Source organism: Pyrenophora tritici-repentis, chromosome 4 (assembly GCF_003171515.1).
Source record: "Pyrenophora tritici-repentis strain M4 chromosome 4, whole genome shotgun sequence".
In the NCBI taxonomy this organism is placed as follows: Eukaryota; Fungi; Ascomycota; class Dothideomycetes; order Pleosporales; family Pleosporaceae; genus Pyrenophora; species Pyrenophora tritici-repentis.
Genome location: NC_089393.1, coordinates 667,548 through 692,881, shown reverse-complemented (window position 1 = coordinate 692,881; position 25,334 = coordinate 667,548). Strand labels below are relative to the sequence as shown.

At 51.9% G+C, this 25,334-nt stretch overlaps 9 protein-coding genes across 9 annotated transcripts; 6 read left to right on the top strand and 3 right to left on the bottom strand.

Annotated features, from left to right (window-relative positions):
• Positions 1 to 2,492: 2,492 nt before the first annotated feature.
• On the top strand, positions 2,493 to 3,722 carry PtrM4_090350 (uncharacterized protein; the record flags this gene model as incomplete). Its single annotated transcript, XM_001934517.2, has 1 exon — positions 2,493 to 3,722. The coding sequence occupies one exon, from the start codon at positions 2,493 to 2,495 to the stop codon at positions 3,720 to 3,722; it is 1,230 nt and encodes a 409-aa protein (XP_001934552.2).
• Positions 3,723 to 5,407: 1,685 nt separating this feature from the next.
• On the top strand, positions 5,408 to 6,034 carry PtrM4_090340 (60S ribosomal protein eL31; the record flags this gene model as incomplete). The annotated part of the gene is made up of 3 exons (XM_001934518.2): positions 5,408 to 5,515; positions 5,681 to 5,755; positions 5,828 to 6,034. 3 exons carry the CDS (start codon positions 5,408 to 5,410, stop codon positions 6,032 to 6,034), a joined length of 390 nt encoding a protein of 129 aa, XP_001934553.1.
• Positions 6,035 to 8,056: 2,022 nt separating this feature from the next.
• PtrM4_090330 (FolC, Folylpolyglutamate synthase) lies at positions 8,057 to 10,113 on the bottom strand (the record flags this gene model as incomplete). The annotated part of the gene is made up of 2 exons (XM_001934520.1): positions 8,057 to 9,875; positions 9,923 to 10,113. 2 exons carry the CDS (start codon positions 10,111 to 10,113, stop codon positions 8,057 to 8,059), a joined length of 2,010 nt encoding a protein of 669 aa, XP_001934555.1.
• A 486-nt stretch (positions 10,114 to 10,599) lies between these two features.
• On the top strand, positions 10,600 to 12,123 carry PtrM4_090320 (uncharacterized protein; the record flags this gene model as incomplete). The annotated part of the gene is made up of 2 exons (XM_066106918.1): positions 10,600 to 11,400; positions 11,527 to 12,123. 2 exons carry the CDS (start codon positions 10,600 to 10,602, stop codon positions 12,121 to 12,123), a joined length of 1,398 nt encoding a protein of 465 aa, XP_065962586.1.
• Positions 12,124 to 13,434: 1,311 nt separating this feature from the next.
• PtrM4_090310 (uncharacterized protein) lies at positions 13,435 to 14,841 on the top strand (the record flags this gene model as incomplete). The annotated part of the gene is made up of 2 exons (XM_066106917.1): positions 13,435 to 14,050; positions 14,108 to 14,841. The coding sequence occupies 2 exons, from the start codon at positions 13,435 to 13,437 to the stop codon at positions 14,839 to 14,841; spliced, it is 1,350 nt and encodes a 449-aa protein (XP_065962585.1).
• Positions 14,842 to 15,145: 304 nt separating this feature from the next.
• Positions 15,146 to 17,314, top strand: PtrM4_090300 (Mpp10, U3 small nucleolar ribonucleoprotein component; the record flags this gene model as incomplete). The annotated part of the gene is made up of 1 exon (XM_001934523.1): positions 15,146 to 17,314. One exon carries the CDS (start codon positions 15,146 to 15,148, stop codon positions 17,312 to 17,314), a length of 2,169 nt encoding a protein of 722 aa, XP_001934558.1.
• A 1,387-nt stretch (positions 17,315 to 18,701) lies between these two features.
• Positions 18,702 to 20,853, bottom strand: PtrM4_090290 (ProP, Permease major facilitator superfamily; the record flags this gene model as incomplete). Its single annotated transcript, XM_001934524.1, has 5 exons — positions 18,702 to 19,380; positions 19,430 to 19,682; positions 19,731 to 20,126; positions 20,189 to 20,406; positions 20,564 to 20,853. The coding sequence occupies 5 exons, from the start codon at positions 20,851 to 20,853 to the stop codon at positions 18,702 to 18,704; spliced, it is 1,836 nt and encodes a 611-aa protein (XP_001934559.1).
• A 1,074-nt stretch (positions 20,854 to 21,927) lies between these two features.
• PtrM4_090280 (MetG, Methionyl-tRNA synthetase) lies at positions 21,928 to 24,054 on the bottom strand (the record flags this gene model as incomplete). The annotated part of the gene is made up of 3 exons (XM_001934525.2): positions 21,928 to 22,303; positions 22,470 to 23,230; positions 23,278 to 24,054. The coding sequence occupies 3 exons, from the start codon at positions 24,052 to 24,054 to the stop codon at positions 21,928 to 21,930; spliced, it is 1,914 nt and encodes a 637-aa protein (XP_001934560.1).
• A 548-nt stretch (positions 24,055 to 24,602) lies between these two features.
• PtrM4_090270 (Yae1-N domain containing protein) lies at positions 24,603 to 25,289 on the top strand (the record flags this gene model as incomplete). Its single annotated transcript, XM_001934526.2, has 2 exons — positions 24,603 to 25,242; positions 25,282 to 25,289. The coding sequence occupies 2 exons, from the start codon at positions 24,603 to 24,605 to the stop codon at positions 25,287 to 25,289; spliced, it is 648 nt and encodes a 215-aa protein (XP_001934561.2).
• Between the last annotated feature and the right edge of the window lie 45 nt (positions 25,290 to 25,334).

Below are 25,334 nucleotides of genomic sequence, written 5' to 3'. Positions count from 1 at the left end.
ATGCGGGCATCTAATGGATTTCGCGTAGGTTTCGGTATGTGCTTGTTTTCTCGATAATGACCTGTATCATTGATATTTTACTTATTGTATGGCTATAGCTTGCCTAATAATGAAAGGGTCCGACGATAGAAACATGCGAGACAAGCCTACCTCTACATTGCTCCCTATTACCCTATTGAAAAACATTGCGCCATGTATACCCATGCGTGCGGGTGGTGAAGGACCAGAGTACGGCGAGACACAGGATACAAAGGTGCGTACAATAGAGGATAGGGGCAATAAGACTGAGCTATCAAAGTAGGGTCTTCCATGTTTTGCTTTTTGTCTTGGTTTGTCCTGTGCACATGGGCAATCAGGAAAGGGGTTTCCCTATAGTCGCATTGTGTGATAAAGGGGAAAAGCCCATATCTTCCTTTTCTTCAACGTCTCCTGGTCTGTTTGCAACGTACCACATGGATCGTATGAAGCGCTTGACAAGTAAAAGATTGGTGGCAAAGCAACAGCAATGCCACCAAGAAAAAACTCCTCATGCATCATCCGTAGTAATTACCACTCGCCTCCTAATACGAACAGCTACCTCGTCTTAGCGACGACGCATTCCATGGACACGCTCATCTAGGTACATGGAGTCGTTTCCGTAGAAGTGGGTTCTAGCCTTTAGACCGCATATAGCGGCCCAGAGAAACACCCCCCAAAACAACGCCAACACAATCGGCGGACACGAAAAAAGAGATCGTGAGTCGGTAAGCGAAATTGGATCTTGAGGGAACGAGGCACCCAGGGGTGGACCAAAACAAGACCTAGTGCTACGCCGGCTCACGATGCAGAACCACGGTATATCTGCCATGTTCGACACCTGGGGGCTCGAATTGCCTGATCTGGGTCGTTCGCGCAATTTGCCATGACAAGAGCGTGGTGTTTCAACGGGTCATGCGCACGCGGGATAGGCAGTAGTCTTCCACGGAAAATACGACAGTCATCAATGGATTTGTAGGTACTTGCCTGGTTGGGAGTGGCATTGTCCATGTCTTCATTACGGGAGCGGGACGGTTTGATACCTCTTCACCCACGAAATGGATGCCATGTTCGATGGATAACTGATTTTTTGCTCCTTTAGGAGGTATACGATACAAAGCCACCCACGAAAAGCCAACTGTCTTCGATGGATTTTGTGAAATTGCTGTTTTGGGAGGTATAGGGGCTGGTACAGCGTCCCGGAGTTGTTGTTGCGGGAGCTTGGGGCTGGTGCGGTTTTGTTTAGCAGCTGGGAGGGAAACAAACATGTACATGGTTGCGCCGTCTGGTCTCTCACCCATGACATAGCCACGACAATCGATGGTTTTGGTGGAAAACTTCCTCTTGCGGCAATATCGTAGATGAGGACGGCTGGGGAGGCAGGTGGGCGACATGAGTCCGGAAATGCGTCATGCCGCCATTGAACCATGGAATTGTTTACAATCGAGGCAGTGATGGTTCCTCTTTGCACCCAAGTTTTCTTACCGTAATCGACGTCTGCCTGGGAAATTGCTGTTTGCGGCATGCCTCGCGACTCTGGGACAGTAGAAACGGTTTCGAGACGAGTCAGAGGTGATCCCCATTGTTTACCTACTGGCCTCTTTTTTTGGCTCCGCGGAGTGAAGAGAGAAAAAGTGGTTACTTCGGTCCGTTTTGCGACCGCAAAAAGTCCGCCGCAATCCACAGTTTTTGATCCAAACTGCCCTCTCTGGAAGTCGCCACGGCAGGTGAGGTGTGGTGGAGGATCGATATCTGAGACGGGGGGAGGATGCCGAATGCCGATTGCCACTGTGGCGGCTGGCCGAGCTGGGTTCGCGAGTGGACTGGAACGCCAACCGTCATGTTTAATTTCCATGGGCTTCTGCTGTGATCAACACTTGCCATGAACTTGCCAAACCCAGCAAATTGCTCAATCAGGAAGAATGCCTAGCAGGGCGCTGCAATCGGAGGTGTGGTCGGTCATTCAAGGTAGTCGGATTGCACGGAAAGCTCGTTGCTGTACATGGTGAGAATCACGTGAGCATTTCAACTCAACACATTGATCCCACGCGTCCAAACATGCATAGCCTCGGATTCGGATTTTCAAGATTGGTTGGCTTCCTGCTCTTTTCCAAGGTTGGGCCTGGCGGTAGCGTGTGGCATGGGAATTAGGGGGAACCAAACATGAGGGGAGTGGGAGCGGCGACCAACCGGCGGCGTGGATCTACCGATGATATGTTCTGACAGCGTTGCCCCAAGCTCTGTCACGAGCATGTCGGACCGGAGTTTGGCCCAGTTGCGTTGATTGTTTCTCTGACATGTCTCTCGTGGCGACTGTGGCGTTACGAGGACATGTGAGCAGACTGAGCCACAGAAACGTGTTAAAGAGGAGCACAGTGCGAGCAGCGCCAGGACCGTCTTAGGCCAGGAGGAACTGAGACTGAGACTACGCGTTCCTTCTCACATACCACTTCTTCCTACACGTGCAGCATGACGCGATGAGTCTCTTTTCCTCTTTCATTATTGATCCTGTCGTGCGCCATGCACGTCGTTTCTCAGGTGCTGTTCCGCCTGGCGAGGCGAGCGTGGACGGAGCTCGGTCTCTAGCATGTGATAATCGCGACTCTGCTGTCCCACCGCCAGACTGCGAAACGGGCGCAAATACGGCCAACACGCTGGAGCATGTGGACGTTGCCGATGCCGAAGAAGCAACGGGCACACGACCCACTGCTTTGATGGACCGTTTCCAGCGATATTCCTCCTTCTCTCAGCGACCTCGCAGTGCCGTTGTTGATGAAGAAGAGCAGAGTGATGAAGCGCGGCCACCAATAGACATCCCAGTCCAAATGTCTGCGAATCCCTCGCCCTCGCTCGCATATCAACTCCGGCAACTCCATGTAGCGGCCGGAGACGACTCGACCAACTCATCACGCCTGAACACGCCGCCGACTTCTTCGCTGCACCGCACGCCCAGTACTGGCAGTCAGCATGCGGCTGCCATGGCGGAATTGCTCCCGGCAGATGATGGTATGGCCCATCTCCGTGCGCGCATCCACGAAATCAGGGCCCTGGACATCTCAGACCATGAGCGGGCTCGTATGATCCACGCAGTCATGACGGAGAAGTACAACTTCATGCGGCCAACGTCCCCAGCAAGCTTCATATCACACGACCGCCCTTTCACGCCCACATCCGGAGAGTCGGTCTTCTCCGAGTTACACGCTTCGTCGCCCTACTCGTCTCCGTCCGATACCAATGCTGATGTTCCCTTCAACCTCCGCGAAGGCGACACAAACCCGACGTACCGACCACATCACCACTATGATGGCGCAGAACATGGCGAAGACGAGGACGAGGATACTGCAGAAGGGGAGCACGTGCTCGGCTGTCAGCATTACAAGCGCAATGTAAAGGTGCAGTGCTTTGAATGTCGTCGCTGGTACACCTGTCGCCATTGTCACGATGCAGTCGAGGACCATAACCTGAACAGAAAGATGACGCAAAATATGTTATGCATGGTGTGTGGCACGCCCCAGAGTGCGAGTGATTGCTGCAAGAACTGTGAAACTGAGGCTGCGTGTTACTATTGTGACATCTGCAAGTTGTGGGACAACAACAGCAAGAAGAAGATCTACCACTGCCCAGACTGCGGTATATGTCGACGAGGAGAGGGTCTGGGTAAAGACTTTTATCATTGCAAGGTGAGTGCATACATTGAACGTGTCTGAAACCAGGCTAACTCTAGTCAGAGCTGCAATGTCTGCATCTCGATATCTCACGCAACCTCGCACAAGTGTCTTCCGGCTGCTACCGAAGGTGATTGTCCAATCTGCGGCGACCACCTATTCACCTCGTCCACTGCCGTAGTCTCAATGCCCTGTGGCCACTATCTGCACAAAGGCTGCTACAATCTCTACATGCAAGCTGCATACAAGTGCCCGATATGCAAGAAGAGCGCTGTGTGTATGGACCTGCAGTGGCAAAAGTTGACACAAGCAATCGAAGGTCAACCTATGCCAGAGCAATTCGCACAAACCCGTGCAGTCGTTCAGTGCAACGATTGTTCTGCCAAATCTTCTGTCAAGTATCATTGGCTTGGAAACCAGTGTGCCACATGCGACTCATACAATACCAACGAGCTTCGCATTCTCAATGGGCCAGAGAGTGAAGAGGCTGCCAACGCGATTCTGGATGCCGACCGAGATGCTGGTTCGAGATCACCTATGAGCGTCAGTTCGCCATCGTCCCAAGCACCACTTCGCTCTCCTCGATACTATTTCCAGCCAGATGAGCCGGAGGAAACGTGGCTGCCAGGTCAGCTACCCTCTTTCCCCTTCCAAATGCCGCAATTTCCTGGAAGACCGCGCATGCCACAGATGCCGCAAATGCCTCAGATGCCCCAGTTTCCATCCTTACCTCAGTTTCCACCGTTGCCAAATTTCCCACAGATACCACAGTTCCCCCAAATGCCGCAGATGCCTCAAATGCCCGATGCGGCACAGCAAATGCTAGAGCGGGTTCGTAGATCATTTGATACCTATCTCAACCCAACTGGGGATGTGCGAGCTGAGGATGTGCCTATTATTGATCTTGGCAATGATGACCGCACAGAACGTCCTGCCACAGATGGCACCACGGTCAAAGAGCCTTCTTTGCCACAATATGTTTTGGAGCGTTTTACGCAATCACTAGTGCGCTTCAGGAACGACCTGAACCCAGCCTTGTTTGAAGAGATACCAACTTTGGATCTGACCGAAGACCACGATCCTGACGGATTGCAATTTTGGGGCGAAGATGGTGGGCGGCTGGACCGCTACCTCGCAGGCGACGAATACGACGACGAAGACGACAGCAGCAGTGACGAGGAGAGTGAGCACGAGGATGACTATGAGGACGACGATGAAGAGTTCGAAATGAATAGCAAGAAACGCGGCAAGGAGTTTGACCTACCGGGTCATGTCTAAGGTGGCGGCAAAACGGCGTACATTACTTTGCAGGCGGTCAACTCATTGCTTAGCTCTTGACGAATCTCTGGAAAAAAGAAAAGAAAACGATTCCTAGATAGATACCCAAATAACGAAACACATTTATGCAGCTCAAGTCTCTCCACATGTGCAGTCACGAATGAAGCTCGGACTCACGTGTATGCATGGCCCGTGCGTGGCGCGCTAAGTAAGCGACCACAATTCGCATCCGATTTTCGTCTGTCGCGAAATTCCGAACCACAAGCCTCAACTCGCATCTCCAACGTCGACTAACCCTACAGCGAGAACCTCTGTCAGTATGTACCGCATTTCCGATGCCATGTCCGGCTCGAATATTCTCTGCAATAGCGCACCAAAGCTTATGCGACACTGAGCTGGACATTGGCCCTGCGATCAGAATATCTGCTAACATTATGTCCTTTTAGAAAATGGCTCCCTCCACCAAGACCGCCGGCAAGAAGTCTGCCGGAAAGACTGGCCGCAGCGCTATCGCCGATGTCGTCGCCCGCGAATACACCATCCACCTACACAAGCGCGTATGTTGATTCAGTTTTGTGAAGTCCAAAGATGGTCGGCAGAACCCTGGATGAGTGCTCAATTAGACCAATCGTTGATTACGTTGGCTTGAGCATTCATCTTTGGCTATGCAGACATCGGGCGGAAGACTGAAGAAGAACATAAGGCTAATACGTTGGATACAGGTCCACGGCGTCAGCTTCAAGAAGAGGGCCCCTAGGGCTGTCAAGGAGATCCGCGCTTTCGCCAAGCAGGCTATGGTATGTGAAGACTTTGAGCAGCGAATTTGTGGATTCGCATTCTGAGTAAATTCTTGCTAACATGCATCACAGGGCACCAACGATGTCCGCCTAGACCCCCAGCTCAACAAGAAGGTTTGGGAGTCCGGTATCAAGGGCGTTCCTTTCCGCCTCCGTGTCCGCATCTCGCGTAAGCGTAACGACGAGGAGGGCGCCAAGGAGAAGCTCTACTCGTACGTCCAGGCCGTCAACGTCAAGGACCCCAAGGGTCTCCACACCCAGATCGTCGAGGACGCTTAGATGGGGTTTGAGGAATGTCGGGAAAGGATGATGTGCATAATCAAAAGCATGGCGTTCCGGCGGGTTATGCCCAGTAGCTACTATTGAAATCTAGAGCGAAAGGCTGGTGAAATGATACCTCAATGACAGATCATGCCCCGCCACGTTGGATGGACTTGAAATTCAGCTTGTACAGGCCTTTCGATGTCGTGAAATTTACAACCTGGACCGTGCAGTTTATATGCTCTTATATGATGCTTGGTTAAACACGTGATGGAAAGATGTGATGTATGGAAGCTTCACAATGTCGGCAAGAGAGCCGTCTTGCATAAACCGGGCGTTCGTAGGTCGGACTTCGGGGAGCCGAACTTGCAAGACGACTACCATGGTATTGGTACTGGCTCCAATCGGATGTTTGGTCGGTGTACTACGTGTGTGGGTATATAATTGTTTTGTGATCAGCACGAGAACAGATGATGGCGATGGCAGTGGTTGTAGGACGATGAACTGATAAAGCAATCCAACGTACACCATAATTGCAAGATATCAATTGATGCAATGGCAATTGAAGTGCCTATTCATTGATGCCCCCGAAAGATGCTTCTCTTCCCATGTATACTCACGCGGCTTCATGTAGGTTGGTCCTCCACTGACGTCAGCCACCACCCGAGGAACGAGCAAGGCTCAGGACGGAACTCCTTTCCAATTTCTCGGATTACATAACAACGTGATGACAACACAGTGATAGAGCCGACAAAATAGAACCAATAGTTTCCAAGATATTCCATGATTTACTGAATTCTTGAGTATCTCGTTGTCATTACAAATCATACTAAAAGTCCGGACATAGCGGCATCCGAAGGGGGGAGGTGGAGGAAGAAGCGGGTTCCACCATGTAAGCGTCACAACGCCCATAACTTCAACGACAATAAACAATATAAATACATAAACAGACACCACTCAGCATCTTGAATATTATCCGGCTCTTTTATCTATCTAAACCCTTAAACAAAAACCCCCATATACACCACACCACAACAATGCCGCAAATAAACCTCTCCCACACCACCCCCATCAACCCGCCCTCCGCTACCCCTCCCCTAACAGCCCCTCAACTCTGGGCCGGCCTGCAGCGAAAAATCCGGTTCGCCCAAGAATTCGTGCCTGTCATCGAGTCCTGCACCGTTCTGTCCGAAGAACCAGCTTCTTCTTCGTCCGCCTTCGGCTCCTCCGGCACAGTAGTCACCCGCGAAGTAATCTTCAAAAAGGGGCTAGCGCCTAAACCGCAAGCCAAAGAAGTAGTGACGAGTTATTGGCCTAGTTGGGTCGAGTTTGAACAGGAAGACGGGAGTGTGATTAGGAACATTATCTCTGAGGGAGGGGAAGGGGAACTGTATATGACGTATGCGTTTCAATTTGATGTGCAGGGGGAGGAGGGGAGTAAGGCATTGGAGGAGGAGGTGGGGAGATTGAAAAAGGTGAGTTTGAGTGTTTCTTTTTTTTGGTTGTGGAGAGGTGGGCTAACGTGTGTTGTATAGATGGCGAAGACGGCGGTTGAGAGTAGTATTACTGCGATTAGGGATATGGTGAAGGATGGGAGGATTACGGTTTAAGAGATGTAAGAAACATGAGATGGGATTTGAGTGGAGAGAAGCGATTTGTTGTTTGAGCTACATGGCGGGTATGCTACAGAAGTGGGAAATTTTGAACAGTGGAGTGTAACGCCGTGTATGCATAACCACGCTTTACCCCCGGATGCGTCGCTACCCAGCGCTTTCCCTCGTAAACGCAAACTACATGTCATTACATACACCTATCTTTCATCTACTATACGTCTTATCGCGAAACCTCTCCGTAAAATTTGGGACGGTCTTCTTAATGTGGCCTGTGTGCTTGCGGATTGTGGGCCCCGCCTGTTCCTCGAATAGACCACTCAAGGCGTCTTATGATTCACGTCCTTTGGGGTTTGATCGCTCCATGCTTTCCTCATATCCAGTGTCTTGCTTAAATCCACCATTTGCAATTTTCTGGTTGGGTTCAGTCTCAGGTTCGTTCGTTCCCCATCTTGAGTTGCTCAGGCAGTCCCTGGTGTCTTGTGACTGGCCCTTGGTCCCCTTCGTGTGTCGTGTGTGTCTTTGGCGGCTCTTTCTCATCCAGCATTGTTAGACCCTCCAGCATTTCAGGGCTGTGGAAAGATTCGGCTTGTTTGGCTTGCTCATTCTGGATCGTTAGCATGTCTTGTTCATCGGTCTCTTCAATCTCATTACTCTCATTCTGTTCTTTTCCGTGCTCTTCATCCTCGTCGCTCGTTTCCTTCTCTTCCACCCCATTTTTCTCCTTCTCTTCTTCCTCCTTCCTCGATTCATCCTTTTGGGGAGCCCACTTCTTCAGCACATTGAGCTCCTCTTCCGCGATAGCATCCAACGTGTTATCGATAGTAGCAAGCTCTGCCTGCATATTGCTCCATCTCTCACGTTCCAACTGTCGCGGATCTTGCTCTTCGCTGTCTACATCGACTTGTTCGAGATCAGGGCTGGTGTTCGGAGTGAACGGACTCTCCTCGATCGTGCTATCTTGGGTGGAGGGCTGAGCATGGGGATTGCCGAACAGGGCGCGAACCCTTTTCTCTTCTGTCTGCAACATAGCCTTGAACCTTTTTCTATCTTCTTCATACTCAGGGGCGGTCATGTAATCTTGAGCACGCCTGGGGCGTAGCTCGCGATGGAAGTCGCCAACAAGATACAGACTACCGGTCAAGACAATTGACCCTTGTGGATCGGCTAGAAATTTGGCTGCACACAGTGCTCGAAGCACTCCATCTCTAGGCATGGCCATGCCCGTAATGGCGGGATGAACAGCCTGTGCTATTTTCAGGAGTTTCTTTGGATCCATTGGTTTGACCCAGGGCATACCGTCCACGGGACCGAACGTGGTGGTGATTACGCTATCTCCGGGTTGCAGTAGTATGCTCAAGTATTGCTCTGCATCCTTCCCTTCGGTCATGGCAAGCACCCACGTGACCCGCCACCCATTTCTGGGTGGCTTGATTACAGTCTTTCGTTTCTCTCCTCTCTTCTTTCTTCTCTGCACTGAGTTGACATGATCGGCCAGAAACTTCGCAGCATCCGGATTGTGAGCGCCATCTACCATGATCCGCCGCCCTTTTATTTTAGAAGTATTAATACCATTTGGGTCCCCAAAGACGGGTTGTACTTTGATCTCTTCCAGTCGTCCAGGATTTAGGGCGCTGTGATTTACGGGGCTGCTGATTTTATAAAGATCCTCGGTCAGGGCAGTCGGCGTAAAGCGAAGAGTCAGAGACTCGTAAGCCTTGATAGTGGCAACGGCGGCCAATAGTAGGTTTGTCTGTTGCATTGAACGCAATTGGTTGCTCGCGTGTTGCCAACCAGGGCTGGTGTAGAAAGACCTGGGGAGCACAGTGTTATCGGTTTTGATTGCACCGATTTGATCACCATACTCGGTAATAACATGCTTAACATTTGTCTCGTTCTGTGGACTGATGAGGTATGGAACATTCTTTCTGAGAATACCAGCCTTGTGTAGTGCGATATCATTCAGAGTGTTTCCGAGAAAGCCCTCATGATCGCGTGCGATTTTGGCAATGACACATACGGCTTGGTTGTTTAGTATGTTAGTCGCATCAAGCTTCCCGCCCATTCCAACCTCGACAACGGCGAGTCTGACACGCTCTTCATTGAAGATGGTAAAAGCGGTGGCAGTCAAAATCTCAAATGGTGAAGCGTTAATGCCCTCCTTCAGGTTCAGGTCGAGGTAGTGCTGTTCTATCTTGCGAAAGACGGACTCGTCTACGGGGTTGTTATTGATTTTGATACAGTCCCATCTGACACAGATTAGACAGGGGCTAGGGCGAGCATGAAGTATGCCTACCTGTCTATCAGATGTGGTGAAGTGAAAGCACCACTCGTCAGTTTTGATTTTTTCTTGCTGATTAGCGACGAAGCATAGTGGCAAATAGTGCCTTTGCCATTTGTGCCAGCAACATGAATGGATTGCCACGGGAAATGGACGCCTCTCAGAAGCTGGCTGATGCGTTCCAAGCCCGGCTGGATTTTAGCCATGCTCGGGAGCATATACGTGCAGATGGTGTTGAGTCACGGGAGCGAGTGGTAAGAAGCTGCAGGCGCAGGCATAAGCGACCTTGCCGAAAGAGGCAAGCTCGGCTTGGCAATGGTAGTCGCGCGCGCCGACGACGATCAGCGAGTCTGGTGGCTGGCGTCGTGGTCGATAGTGTAGGATGCAGGTGAAACTATGGCCAAGTTGTCAGGGAAAAGCATGTACCCTGAATGAGGAAGTAGTTGGGCGTCGTTCATGCTCTGGCGGCGGTTAGGCCAAGGGTCAGCCTCCCATAATAGACGGTACTGGTACACCCGTCTTGCCTCAGCGCGGCGCCTTCCCCGGACGCTTCAGGCTTGCGGTTCGGTACTAGGCGCCTGCCCGCTCATCCGCCCTGGTTCGTTCCTTCGTCAACCATCCTCACGCGCGTCACCACCACAAGACTTCCTCACCCATCTTTGTCCAAACCAGAACGTCAGACTGTCTGCGCAATGGGAATCCCCATCGGTTGGAATATCAAGCGCGACGATGCAAAAGACAGGGACGTGCTGAGAGACGATGTTAGCGGCCATCGCTCTCCCATCCGTCGCCGCCCCAGACCGACCAGATCACCGCGACCTCATAGTACCCTCGAGACTGACTTTTTGATTTCGGCCTCTGCCTCTGCAAGCGACTTTCACTTGGTTCCGCGCCCCTCACACCGCTCGCGTCTAGCGCCTCCGCCAGTCCCCGAGGTATCAAGGACCGACTACCGCACCCACGACGCCTCGAGAGAGCTGCCTGCGCTACAACGCGAAGAGAGCAGCCTGCGCCGCTCGCGCAATCGCCTCGATGGCTACATGCGCGCCTGGGAGACACGCGCCGCCATGGACAGCGAGCGCCCCATTCCGGCTTTCACTCCAGGCTTTGCGCCAGCCTCTGCTTCGCGGACCTCTGTGCCAGAACTGCTACGTGACACACGAGACCCCTCACTCATGCGGGCAAGGGCCTCGTATCGCCGTGCTGTTGACGCGCGATTGACACGCTCGCGAAGCCCACGTGCCGACGCCTCGTCTGCGCGAGGCGATACCGCCATTTCATCTGAACACGGCCATGAAAGCAGTGGCGACAACACCGCCGGCTTCCCCCCACTTCGCCGAATGGGTCGCCGTACCATCGCAGATGGCCCACTGCCTGCCAGCTCTTTGCGCGAGTCGTGGAGTCCAGTGCCTGCTCTTGACGGTCTGGGCGACAGGAATCGCAGCCTCAGTCCTTTCGGCGACACACCGCTATGGGACAGCTTCCTTACGACTGTAGTGGATGACCCTGTCGCACCAACAGCAGCATCTTCTTTTGCTTCAGCTGCAGCCTCAGCCTCGTTCTCAAACTCGCATCCCAGCTCCCGGGCTGGGAGCTCAAATTCGGCAGCCTCATCGCAGACACACGTTACCGTCCCTTCGCGCCGCCAATCACCGCCGCAGAACGAACAATTCATGCGTGCTTGTGACACCTCGGAAGACGATTCGGCTTCAGACACCGAGGAGGACATGGACGGTGACAGCACACGGCGTCGTAATACCACCGAAGCCCTCAGGAATCGCTTGGGTGCCTCTGACCCAGCGCCACCCCGCCGCAGGATACGAGCATCATACTTTTCTAATGAGCCCCCGATGCGGGACACAGAGCGCTACTCGCTCCGCGTCATCGACCGATCGCGCGATGCGAGTGCATACGTCCGCAGTTTCTACAGCTCAGGCGGCGCGTGGCGAGAAATCGAGACACGGGACTCCTTGAGGCCTCAAAATTCACAGCTCGACGGACCTATCGAAGAGCCGATCAACAATCACGAGGAAGAGGCACCCCCTCTTGTCCCTGCTGATGCTGCGCCGTTGGATCAGGAGCTCCGCGATGCGCGATCATTGCTTGAGCGCCTATCGCGCCGGGAAGATATTAGTGATGACTTCTGGGCTTCCGTTGGCTTGATACGTTCTTTTTCTGATCCCATCGAGCGCTTCCAAGAGCTCGAGCGACTCTGACAACAGTCGCCGAGCACTTAGTCTTGGTCTGTCTTTTGCAAAACGGGCCGGCCGGCTGGTCCCGCCGCTATTTCTTTCTTCTTCTGCTTTGAAGCATGCGTTCTGTAGGATCTTTAAACGGCACTCGGCCGCTTAATGCTGGTATCTTTGAAAAAGTTACTGTTACAAGCTTTTACAGCATCCTTCTGGATGAGGTACACCCTCAGGGAAAGGAATATCTAACTCTATCTATGAGTATGACATTGGTCTGGACAGTTAGTGTTGTATATCTCACGTTGAGCTCACGACCCTCGTATGGGGATTAGAATTGGAATCAAAAAGCATTCCGCACGCCTATAAGCGTTGCTTCTTAACTACATTTTGTGTTTAACATCCAACAACTGTGATTCTCGTCCTGGTGCGTCGTTGGCAAATCTATAGTAGCAACGTGAGTTGTCATGTACTGTTTTGAAGGAGCTTTCAGTTGGAGTTGAAGCCTCATAAACTTAGTGTGGTAGATAAGCCTCTCATATTATCACGCAGACGGACCAGACATGGATGGCCTTAGAGCAGCCAAAATAGGATTTCTTGAGCTCACCAACGAACTCTTCACTCGACTGCCATGAGAGCTTCTTATGCACTAGTATGTTATCTGTCTAGAGAAGGCGACAGCGTCTTAATAAACTCTCCCAGTGCCCACTCGACCATAGTCCCGTCATTATGAAATGAACAGCACCAGTATAACATATGTATGGTAGTAAGGCTCTGAACAGCTAAGTAGGTAATAGTGATTTGCCAATATAGCGATGAGTTAATCTCTGTTGTACCGACAGACCATGCGCATTGAGCACCAACCAATCTTAAACCGATTAATAACTTCGAAACATCAAAACACAATCGTTATTTCTAGTGTATTGGTTCATTGGCCGGGGTTCACGATGATGTCATGGTAAACTGGGCGTGTCGATTAGCGAAGATTCACATGCATTACTCTTTGTGGTTCAGGGTGCGGAATGCGGACCCGGAACCGCGGAACATGCATGCGACCTGCATGACGTCTGGTTCTTTCCAACTCACCATCTCATTTCCGCAACTAAAGAACGCCTGCGCTACCAGGTCAAGCTCGAGTCTTGGATGGCGCGGATAGGATGGCCCCTGCTACCCCATCGGCGGTGAGCCGCCAACACATCCCAACCTCGCCAATTACCTGAACTATCCCTCGGACCGCCGGTGCGCCAGCCACCTTGACTACGAGTCTACCACGTTTACTACGAGTGCGTTATGTTTCCTCCTGCATTCCTACCTCAACCCGCATAATTCCGCCTGTCAAACATGTATCTACCACACTTGCTTTCCCTCCCACCAGCCATAATAGCGCTATGCGCAGCTTCGGTAGCGGCCGACACCCAATGGCCACACAATGTTCCCAGACATCTCAAGTACTTTCCAGAGGACGAAGTGCACGCTAAACGGAGCTTGAGCATAAAACAAAGACTGGAGCATGAGAAGCCAATTGGTGTCAAGAAGATGAGCACGGACGAGGGTGAGATGTTCATGTTGGATAACTGGATATTCGCCTCGGACACGCAACACTCGGATGTCTATACCAACGTCACCTCCCAAGCGTTCTCGCCTTTACGACCTCTAGCTCGGAATGACTGGCTAGCGCGTATGCATGTCAGAGATGTTCTCTTGAACCGCCAATTCAAATGCCCCGAAGGAACGAATAGCTGCTCGTCGATTGGCGCGCCCGATGTATGCTGTGGGACGAATAGCAATTGTATAACTGTCACTGGTGATAGCAATGCTGGCGATGTGGGATGTTGTCCAAAGGGTCAAGCTTGTGCGGGAAGTGTAAGCTGTGAGGTGTCGAAAGGGTACACGAGTTGTCCTGATGCGCCGAATGGAGGGTGTTGCTTGCCTGGGTTCAAGTGTCAGGGTATTGGGTGTAAGTCCTCTTCTCGTATGGTATAGCATATTTGCATGTGATTAACACAAGGTTCAGGCGTCTTAGTCGGCACATCTACTGCCTACGTTCAACCCCCCACTTCCAGCTCTGCCCCCACTTCCACAGCCGTCGTCGTCGTACCGACATCGCCCTCCACCACACCCGAGCCTATATCGACTTCCGCATATACATGTTCAACAGGGTGGTTCTCGTGCCCGGTGTCCTTGGGCGGCGGATGCTGTGCGAACGGGCGCACTTGTGCTACAGGCGCATCGTGTCTTGGAGGCCCAACCAGCACCCGCGCACCAGACGCCCCCGTGCGGCCTACTAGCGGTTCTGCAACCACGACCGATGCAGCCTCTGCCTCCAGCGGTAGTGTGTGTCCAACTGGTTTCTATGTCTGCAGCGCATACTATCCATCGGGATGTTGCCGCGTTGGTCGGGATTGCCAGACCACCGGTAGCTGTGCTCTACCTACCGAAACCATTCTCAACACCAATGGCGTCGTTGTGGTGGCGCCCACAGGCTTAGGAGTCGCTAGCGTAACTCCCGCTGCTGGTGGTAGCTGCCCGAGTGCTTGGTATAGCTGCGCAGCGGACCGGGGCGGTAATTGCTGTCCGAATGGATATGCTTGTGGTGAGCAGTGTACCGCAACCGCCTCCGGACAGTCGAGTGTTGCGACCAAGGTCGCGCCCAGCAGTAGTAGTGAAGCGTCATTCGTCTCGTCAGTGTCTATTTGGATGATGATTTTTTCGGCCATGGCAGTTGCTGTGGCCATGATTGCGCTATGAGTATATGATGAATTGAGCGTCAGACCACGATATCAATGAAATACAACGATCTTGATGAATTTCTTATCAATGATTGAAACCATGAACAGAAAATGTTTGTACATTATAGAAATTGCCTTTTGATATGCAAGTGGCGCATACAACGTCTAATCAATGTTGTGAGGGGTGTTTGGTGGAGGAGCAGCGGATGAGCTAAGGCGCGCTAGGCCCAGTATCTCCACCAAAAAAGTTCGCTGCCATCGCGAACTTGACTGGCTCCAAACTGCCCTCTTCACTCTCCCCGGCAATTGGGAAGACATAAAGTATGGCGCCGCCTACGCACTCGCCCGACACGTCCATTTCATCGCATACCCTCTCAATCGGCTCCGCCCAGCCGCCACCCATGGAGCTGCAACCCGCCGCTGTAGCTTCGCCTACATCGCTACTCGCAAGCCCGCTCTCCTTCCTGCAGCCTACCCCTCAGTTGAATGCTTCTTTTCTTGCCGCCGCGAAACACTACCTGGACCCCGTAGCTGCTGGTGTGAGCGAGTCGCAGTCTCAGCGGCAGCAAGAATTGCGCAAGAAACGGAAGCGGGGCGGAGACTACGACGATGATATCCGTGTATTGCACTTGAAGAAGGTACATGTGGAAGGCTTTGGCGTAAACCAGGTTTTTGAGCAGACGCGCAAAATCGTCGAGGCGACGGCAGACGAAATCGAGCTCGCGCTGCCCGAGGAAGAGGAAGGTCTCGTGCCGGTACTAGATGGCGAAGAAGAAGATAAAGAGCTAGAGGAACCGGAGGAGTACCACACCGAATCGGATATAGGCGAAGAGGGCGTAGATTGGGAATATGACGGCGTAGACGACGACGAAGACGATGTGAGAGCGTCAGGAGATGAGGGCGAAGATGTTGAAATGGAAGATGAAGAAGAGGGCATATTTTCCGACGACGCTTCAGACGACGAACCCGCACAAACCTACCAACCCGACCCGAATGGTCTAAACGACGGCTTCTTTTCCATAGACGACTTCAACAAGCAGACCGACTTCCTAGAGCAGCAAGATCAAAGAGGAGAGGGCGTGGACAGCGATGACGACGAGATCAACTGGGAGGCGGACCCCATGGAGGATGCTTCGGGCAAGAGCAAATCTGCATTTGCAGGAGACGCATCCGACGATGAGTCTGATGAGGGCGGTCCAACCTTTGGTAACGTGGACCTCGACGCACCAGAAGGAGACAGCGGCGACGAGGACGATATCGAGGAAGGAGACTTGGACGGTCTGGATACCGGCATGAACGCCAACAACGTCATGTACAAGGACTTCTTCGCGCCTCCAGCACAGAAAGCAGGCAAGAACAAAAACACCAAGAAGCGGGGACGGCCAAACCCTCACAACTTCCCCGAGAAGCAGCAAGAGCAAGAGCAAGAGCAGCCGACCGAGGAGGAAGTAGAAGGGACCATGGCTAGGGTACACCGTGATCTTTTTGAGGACGATGACGACAACGATAGCGAGGGTGATCTCTCAGACGTAGACCCTTCAGATCCAAAGTCAAGACGGTCAACACACGAACGCAGACAAGCCAAGATAGCAGAAGAGATCAGGAGGTTAGAGGCTGCCAATGTTGCCAAACGTCAGTGGCAACTATCTGGTGAGGCGCGTGCAGCTGATCGACCGCTCAACTCGCTTCTCGAAGAGAACCTTGAGTTTGAGCGAGCGGGTAAGCCCGTGCCGCTAGTTACAGCAGAAACATCAGAAGACATTGAAGCACTCATTAAGCGACGCATCTTGGCCGGCGAGTTTGACGAAATCCCACGCCGTCGACCAGACGACCTCGCGACAGGACCCCGACGCGGTCGTTTCGAACTCGATGACACCAAGTCTGGCAAAGGTCTCGCCGAGATCTACGAAGAAGAGCACCTGCGCGAAACCGACCCCAACTTTGTCGAAGCCAAAGATGAGAAGCTCAAGAAAGAGCACGATGAGATCTCCGCATTATGGAAATCCGTATCCGCCAAGCTCGACTCCCTCAGCTCCTCCCACTTCAAGCCCAAGCCCGCGGTCCCCAATCTCGAAATCCGTGTCGACGCCCCTGCCATCGAAATGGAAGACGCACGACCCACCGCAGGAGGCGAAGTCGCAACCGCAAGCATGCTCGCACCGCAAGAAGTATACAAGCCCGGTGAGGAGAAGAACAAGTCGGAGATTGTCACAAAGAGCGGTATGCCCGTCGCGCGCGAGGAAATGTCGCGAGAGGAGAAGATGTCGAGGCGACGACGTGCCAAGGAGAGGGCGAAGAAGGCTGGTCTCAATAAGCCCAAGGAGAAGAAGGTCGAGGGCAAGGAGAAGAAGAGGGGAGAGAAGAAGCAACTGCTTGGGGATTTGAAGAAGGGTGGTGTGCAGATTATTGGTCGCAAGGGTGTGCTTACTGATGTTGAGGGTAAGGAGGTTAGGGATGAGGTGAGGAAGGGGGCGGGGAGCTACAAGCTATGATGTTGTTTGTGATAATGAGAGGAAGAGGGAGATTTATTCAAAATTCAAGATTGTGTTCCTTCATGAATACCATTAAGTTTAGTTCCACTGCCCCTGGGTACCCGTATTTTCCCAAAAGGTTCAACATTCTAAATTCCTACACAAACTTATTTTTTCGACGGTCGAAGTGGGAGGAGAGCGTCCAGTCCTCCGCTTCAGAGTAATGGAGCTCGGGGTCGAATTCGGAAAAGGGGACATTACCGATGATTGTGGCGCGAAGAGCTTCTAGCTGGGCAAGAACAGCGGTAGAGGTAGCGTGGTACCTATTCAAAACTCGTTAAAGAAAGGAAAAAAGGTCGTCAAACTTGAGGAGTGAGTAAAATACAACAATCTTCATCCGCCTAATCGCACCTTCACAACAGAACCTTGTGAAATCCATATTCTCGTGCAGTCTCACCTTTCCCACCCTCACCCCTAGTATCAGCGATGGTATGCGCGTCTTTCTCATCCGGTGCTAACTCTCCTCAGCCGTCCATCCTATCCCAGAAAAGCGAAATGCTAACCTACCAGCAATGTACGTCAAAACCAACGCGGCGTCTTTCACACCCTCAGCAACAACACCAACGCTGTCCTGCCACTCACTCATTGCCACTCACTCATAAGATGAACAACATGGCGTGATGTAGATCCCACAGTCGGTCTGATACTAACAACGCAGGAGCGCTGGGCGGGGGGGACTGAGACTTCCATCTGTCTGCTCAACTCATCAGCATGATCTCCTAATTCATCTCCTTTACCCATCTACCAAATACCTCACATCACCGCAGCCCATACAAAAGACAATCGTGGGATCAATATACCTCCGACCCCAACTCAACAGCCCCTAACTCTAAAGCCACAGCAACAGCACTCCCAGTCGACGAACCATCCAAATCCTGCTCTGCCATAATGCATGGACTCCGTGAAGTGCGTCCCTGCACCCACAGCGCTAGTGTTGGTATCACGGCTTCCAACACTTGTTACATATGTGATAGATATTCATACATGTGAATCAGTACTCATTATTACTCCATGTGACGATATCTGCTTGTTTGTTTCTTGAGTCACACTGTTCGTTTTAGGTCGCCGATACAACTTGAGCACGATCGTCAATCAATTATATTCGTTAATGCTTTTAGATGATGCCGTCTGTATGTGGAGACCTCCCATCAATGTCCACTATTGACCCTTGAAATTCCTTTTTTTAGGCATCAGACAACCCATATCCGAAACCTTCGTTTCCGTGATGCAGCGCGTGTTGCGCAGACTTCCGTTCCCATTCATTCATTCCAACGAATCGACGACTGATATCGCATATGACCACCATCGTACTGTTCGAACTGTACCTGCGGACTGACCACGCAAACGATCAAGCTTGCAGACCCTTCCTTGTGTTGCCCAGGCTCATGCGAGAGTCCTTGAGCATAGCTACCCAGATCAAGCAGGGCACGAGCGCACAGGTGCCGATGATCAGCATAACCTTCTGCGCATCAGCGAACGCCATCACTACCGCCTCTCGCTCCGGAGAACCCCATGGCAATGCCAGCTGGATCGTGATGTCGCTATAGATCTCCTTGGCGCGGCCTTTGGAAGTATCGGGGAGGTACTGCTCAATCTTGCTGCGCACAACCTGGGACCAGACAGTGGCGCCGATGGATTGACCGACGGCACCACCAACCGCAGTAATGACGTTTAGGAGTGCAAAACCGACAGCAACCTCTTCGTGGGGCACAGCAAGCATGATGGCGATCTGCTCGACGTTTAGGAGCATCGCACTTGCCATGGCATTGAAAACCTCAACCATGACCAGTAGTGCGATACTGGTGCCTGGCGCACGGAGATATACCAATAGACCGGTCATGAGAATCTGGACAGGAACAGCGATCATACCTCCCCACTTGAACGTATCGGTGTACTTCATGACGAAACTGATGAGAATGGCCCAAGTGCAGGAGACGATGTTGAAGATGTTGGTAATGTAACCTGCCTTTGAGACGGAAAGCTGGAAGACGACCTGGAGGTAAGATGAATACATCATCTTGTACGAGCTAGATGTACGGGTCAGCTCGAATCCTTAGGTGCGTATGAAATACTCACTAGAAAGCGATCCACGAATTCCCACCCAGTAAGCACGCCGCGACAACAGAGCGGTTCTTCATCAAGTGGAACGGGAAGAAAGTCTTTGGAGCAAAGAAGCGCTCCCAGACCACAAAGAGTCCTATGAAGAAAAGGCCGACGATGAGCATACAAAGGAACAGTGCAGATGCGAAACCATTTGCCTGGTATTTAACGAGGGGCCAACAGAGAAGGACGAGCGAGAAGCCGGAGCAGATGAGCAGAATGCCGATCACTGTGACTTGTTAGTGACTGCAATTAGTAAAGAGGAATGGGAACTTACCGTCAAACTCGATGCACCAGAAACGGATGCTCTGCAGCACGGTCCTGCCAATCTTCTCACGCTTGATGACACCCATCTTCTTTGCACGCCTACCCATCAAGAAGAAGACGAGCCAGAATGCGAGTGAAAAGAGTGGCGTGAGGATGACAAATGTGATATAGCCCCAGCGCCAGTTGAGGCGATCGAGATAGGCTTGCCCAACGGCGGGTCCAGCAAAGGTGTTGATAATGTAGGGGAACCCTGTGAAAGCCATCCAAATGAGGCGATTCTGCATGAGAGAAGTGTCGGCAATGAAAATGTTGAAGACGTAGTCAACCCCGTTCATGCCGCTCCAGTAGATGACCTGTGCAGCGCAAAATGTCTGCACGTTTTGACACAACGCCATGAGTAGAAGGGCTAGAAGGAATTTTGGTCAGCGCAAGGATGGAGATACGGGAGGAATACGTTGGGATACTTACAAATGACGATGCATGCTAAGCACAGCAAGAATCCCTGAGGTCGACCCACGAGATCGATGAACTTGGCCAACGGCAGCTTGGAGACACCACCAACAATGTTGGCTACAATGTCAGTCATAGCAGTCAAGCCGTGCTGCTGGAACGCCGAGGTAACATAGGGTCGCCAGGAGTAGTTGGCCTGCTGCTGAAGCGAGTTGATGAACGAGATAAGCATGATGCTTGGAGGTGTGTGTTAGCGCGTGGTCTTCTCAAGAATCCATGAAACCCTATTGCCATAAACCGAACCTGACTGCATCCTCCAGCCCGCATTGCACCTGTAGTTCCAGCTCCGCCGATGCTTTAAAACAAAGTAACACGCTCAAGAGTTCAACTTACGCAGCATAAGCGCCCACCAGCCACCCCTGTGTCCAAACAACGGTGACAGCCTCCATCTCCGCCGGACCCTTGGGCTGTTCGGGATCAATGTCCCGAGAAACCGGAGGGACTGCAGTGATCGAAGCTTGTGAATCGACCAAAGTGTTCATCGTGATGTCGCTAGGACACTTGTCTGTCGAGGAGCTTTTGGCATGCGCATCGCCGTCAACATGGTCGCTAGTGAACACGCGCTGCTCGCTAATGCTCATACCGGCCATTTTCTCCATTTGGGGGACATATCCGCTCGCCATGTTGAATTTTGAGCTTTTTGCTGAAGCGCAGCAGGAGCGAACTTGCAGTTGTCGTGAGCTCGAAGCGGCGCGGTTGCGGGGCGGAAAGAGAGTACAAAGGAAGCAGAGGAAGAAGGAACTAGCTTTGTTTATATAGAAGGCGGGTCGCAGGGCAGCTAGCTGCGCTGACCAATAGACGAATTCACACGTGCGAAAGCTAGTGCGCAGTGTGTCAGGTGCAGAAGTGAGCGTGAAGGGGAAGAGCAGAAGCGACAACAGCCGCTATTTGTTGGCGATCCCCGCAAATAAGAACGCGGAGAGCCCGATAAGAAAAGAGGGGTAGATGGTCATTTTTGGACGAGCAAGATTGCACTTTCCGCTTGCAATTGCGTCAATTGCGCGTAGGGAAGTGGCGACGGCGCAGCGTGTACAATCGGCGTTACAGGCAGCAATGGACAAGAACAACACCACCATCACGCGATTCGATTGCAATCTAGGAGGCACACCGATTATCTCGAGGACGATATACACAGGGACTCTGGTCTGAGGTGGCATGTAATGGTGGGACCAGCTATCCATGCTTGTAGACCGTATAGCCTTGCAGGTTGTAAGGCGCGTAAAATCCACTATAAGGAAATGCATGTGATCTCTGCCTTCATTTGTTAGACGGTTGAACGAATGGGCGCGGCTTATAATTACCTCTCGATGACTGGCTGAATGTCCCTTAGTGAATGTGAAGCCGGCGATGTTATCAACTACAGTACATGATCCAGGGTCCATGTGATACTTGAGCGAAACTCAGCGACGCCGAGCACACGGAAATGACCGCAAAAGGATAGTTGACCGGAAAAATGCGTGTAATGGTTCCTCGAATTTGACACAAGCATCTGCTGTGCGCGTGCTCATGTGTCACAACCCCTGCACACTTTTAGAAACTACTATACTTGACTATCCATCGAGCTGAGAAACTGACGGCCCACGCTTACAGCCAACCCCCACCTTGTTGAAAAAAAAACGCCTCTTTACTATGCCCTGGAAAGCTTACTTCTATCGCCAACGCCAGAACCCTCCAGACCGCATGACTCGACACTTATACTAGGAAGTCTGCAAGCTGACCTGCTCCACGCCTCGCGACACCTCTTCTTCGGCAGTCTTTGGTGCAGGTCCATCTTGTCCCTTCTCGGCAGCTTCAACACCCTTCTCAGGTCCGGCTGCCTTCTTTGCCTTTTTGCGCTCCTTGTCTGCCTTCTTAGCTGCTGCCTTCCTTGCTTTCTCTTCCTTGGCTTTGCGAGCCTCCTCACCACCAAACTGCTCTCGCCACTCCTGTTCTTTCTCGGGTTTGATCTGACTGAAGAGGTAGCCGGCAGTACCAATCTTGTGCCCGACGGGTAGCGAACGTGCTTCCCAGGAATCGGGGATAATAAGAAACTCGGCATTGAGTTGGGAGAGGATGGCGGCAGTCGTATCAGGCCTGTTGCACGATTAGCCATGTGTTCTGTAGCGTCGTATATGACACCTGGTATGCCGTTGCACCAGCAATTGTGCCACCATCCATGCTACGCGCCATAATTTGGACCGTGTAAGCCTTTCGGGGGGTCTCCCGGCCCAATGGGCAGCTCGGCGAAGGTAATACTCACATGAAAGGCTGAATCAAACTAGCGAGGAGATGGATTTGACTCAGTGCGAGCCCAACGACGGCAGCACACCGATCTGGCTGTTCAGTAGCGAGCTTGTTGTCCAATTTGTTATCCTGCAGAAGCAAGTTACCCAGACTGGACACGTGTAACGCTGTTGCGAGCGCTGCACGAATCTTGACGTCCTCGAGTTCGGCGATGTACGTCTTCAACAGGTCATTGACCTTTTTCCTGTGCTCTGTGAAGTAGGGGTCGTCAAACTTGGTGTAATCGGGCACGACCGAATCGTAGATTTTGGCGTTGTTTACAAATTTGATGACGCGGTTGATGAAGTTGCCTAGGTTCTTGAGAAGCTCGTTGTTGTTTGCGGCAATGAACCCATCCCATTCGAACTCGGTGTCTCCGGTCTCTGGACGATGCGAAAGAAGGTAGTAGCGCCATACATCCGATGGGATTCCAGTCTCCTTGGCGTTATTGCCAAAAACACCAATGTTTCTCGATTTGGAAAATTTACCCTTTTCGTAGTTCAGGTACTCTGTTGTGGAGATAGTGTTAAGCATGGTCCACTTGTCCTTGGTGCCGATTTGCGAACAGGGGAAGACGACAGTGTGGAATGGTACGTTGTCCTTGCCCATGAACTGGTATAACTTGACGTGTTCAGGGTTATGCCACCATTGTTTCCAATCTTCTGTGTATGTTGCAGTGATGGAGACGTAACCTATACAGGCATCGAACCACACGTACATGACCTTGTCTTCATAGCCCTATTTTGGTCAGCTAAAACCCATATCTACCCACACGGCGTCCCTACCTCGAGCGGCACTGCGGTACCCCACTTAAGATCTCGAGTGATACCACGTGGTCGCAGACCCTCCTTGAGCCATGAAGAAGTGATCTGGACACCATTGGAGCTCCAATTGCCTTCCTTACTGGACTTCTTGAACCACTCCTCTTCTAGCGGCTGTAGTTTGTCCAGGCACAGATAGACATGCTTGGTCTCACGTGGAACTGGTGTTGCGCCGTCGAGCTTGCACCGTGGGTTCTTCAGCTCTAGAGGGTCAAGAAGATGCCCGCACTTGTCGCATTGATCTCCGCGCGCATCTTCGTAATTGCATAAAGGACATGTACCCTCGACAAAACGGTCTGCCAAGAAACTCTTATGTGTCTCGCAGTAGGGCTGTGTGGTGGTTTGCTCCTCGAGAAAGCCGTTCTTGTAGAGCTTTGTGAAGATGTCTTGCGCAATGTCGGTCTGTTGCTGAGTGGGTGTGCGCCCAAAGTGGTCAAAGGAGATGTTGAACCACTTGTAAACCTCACTATGCAGTGCGAAGTACTTGTCGCAAAGCTCTTTGGGGCTGACCTTCTCCTCTATCGCCTTGGTCTCAGTTGCAGTTCCGTACTCGTCTGTTCCGCAGACATATAGAGTGTTGTAACCTCTCGCGCGTGAGAATCGAGCGAAGACGTCGGCGGATAGAACGGAGCCGACGATGTTGCCCAAATGAGGCACGTTATTGACATATGGGAGCGCACTGGTAATGAGTACATTGCGCTCACCCTCTACGGGGAGGATTTTCTTTGTTGTTTCCGTCATGGGCACTCGTGTGCTGCAGGATGCATTAGATGAGGACTTGTGGATGACGTATGAGGGGTTCGGGCTTACTGACGTGTATCTGAACAACTAGAGCTCAGACTGACGAGGATTTTGAGAAACAAGAGCGGTCAATAGGTCATATACACCTCTCTCGGAGTTTCTGAGTCAAGCGCGATCACTCACACGCCGGATGTGTGATGGAGCTGCCCCGCCAAAACTTACCTACCCCGCCAGCCACGCGACGCCACACGAGCTGAGCCTCCATCTCTACAGAACGAACAGAGGTGTCATGTAAACTGAAGTAATACCTGTTAAAGGCTGGGTTTTGTTAGCACTCGTATGGTCGCCATAAGAAGTCACGTTGAAATTTTCATTAATAATAGGGATCGAGAATACTACTAGAAGGAAGCATTTTCAACCTTGTCGCGTATCGACTCTAAACAAGTCCCATTGCGACTACACAGAACTTAAACAAACATCCGCATAAACCCCAAACCCAAAAGTCTAAACCCTAAACTCTAAACCAACCTCCCCCAACCTCCCCCAAAATGGCCGACCAAATCGACTCTACCGACCCCTTCGACACCCTCCTGACCCTAGAAGACACTCTCTACACCACCGCCTACACACTCGGCGCCTCCGACGGCGCCCACGCCGGCCGCATCGAAGGCCGAATCTTCGGTTTAGAAAAAGGCTTTGAGAAATTCGCTGCTCTAGGCGTACTCCACGGCCGCAGTGTAATATGGGCTTCGCGACTTCCCAATCCCACTTCTCCCGGTCTCTTGTCGCCTTCCAAAACCCTTGAAGTCCAACAGGAACAAAACAATGATATCGAGGACCGGAGCAATGGAATACCAAAGGCGGCATGTCAGCTACCACCTTTGCAACCCAACCCCCGTCTCCACACGAACACCCCCCTCCTACACTCCCTCACAGACCCCGAAACCTTCTCCACTGCAAACACCGAAGACGCAGTAGCGGATTACGACGATCGCTTCAAACGCGCCGGAGCCAAGGCAAAAGTAATTGAGCGTATAGTGGGAAAAAGCGAGACCAACCAATCATTTTTAGATTCTCCAGCAGATGGCTCTCCGGGTACTACTGCTAGAGGGAAAAAGGGTCCGGTTAGAGTGACTGGGAATGGTGGGAGTGGGAGGAAGATGGGAAATGCGAAGAAGGGCGATGACAGTATGGAGGATTTTGCTGGGTCGAGGTTGCTAAGATGAGATGAGTGAGTCATATGGGCGAGTGAAAAGGCATGATTGGGGAAAGCTGGTGTC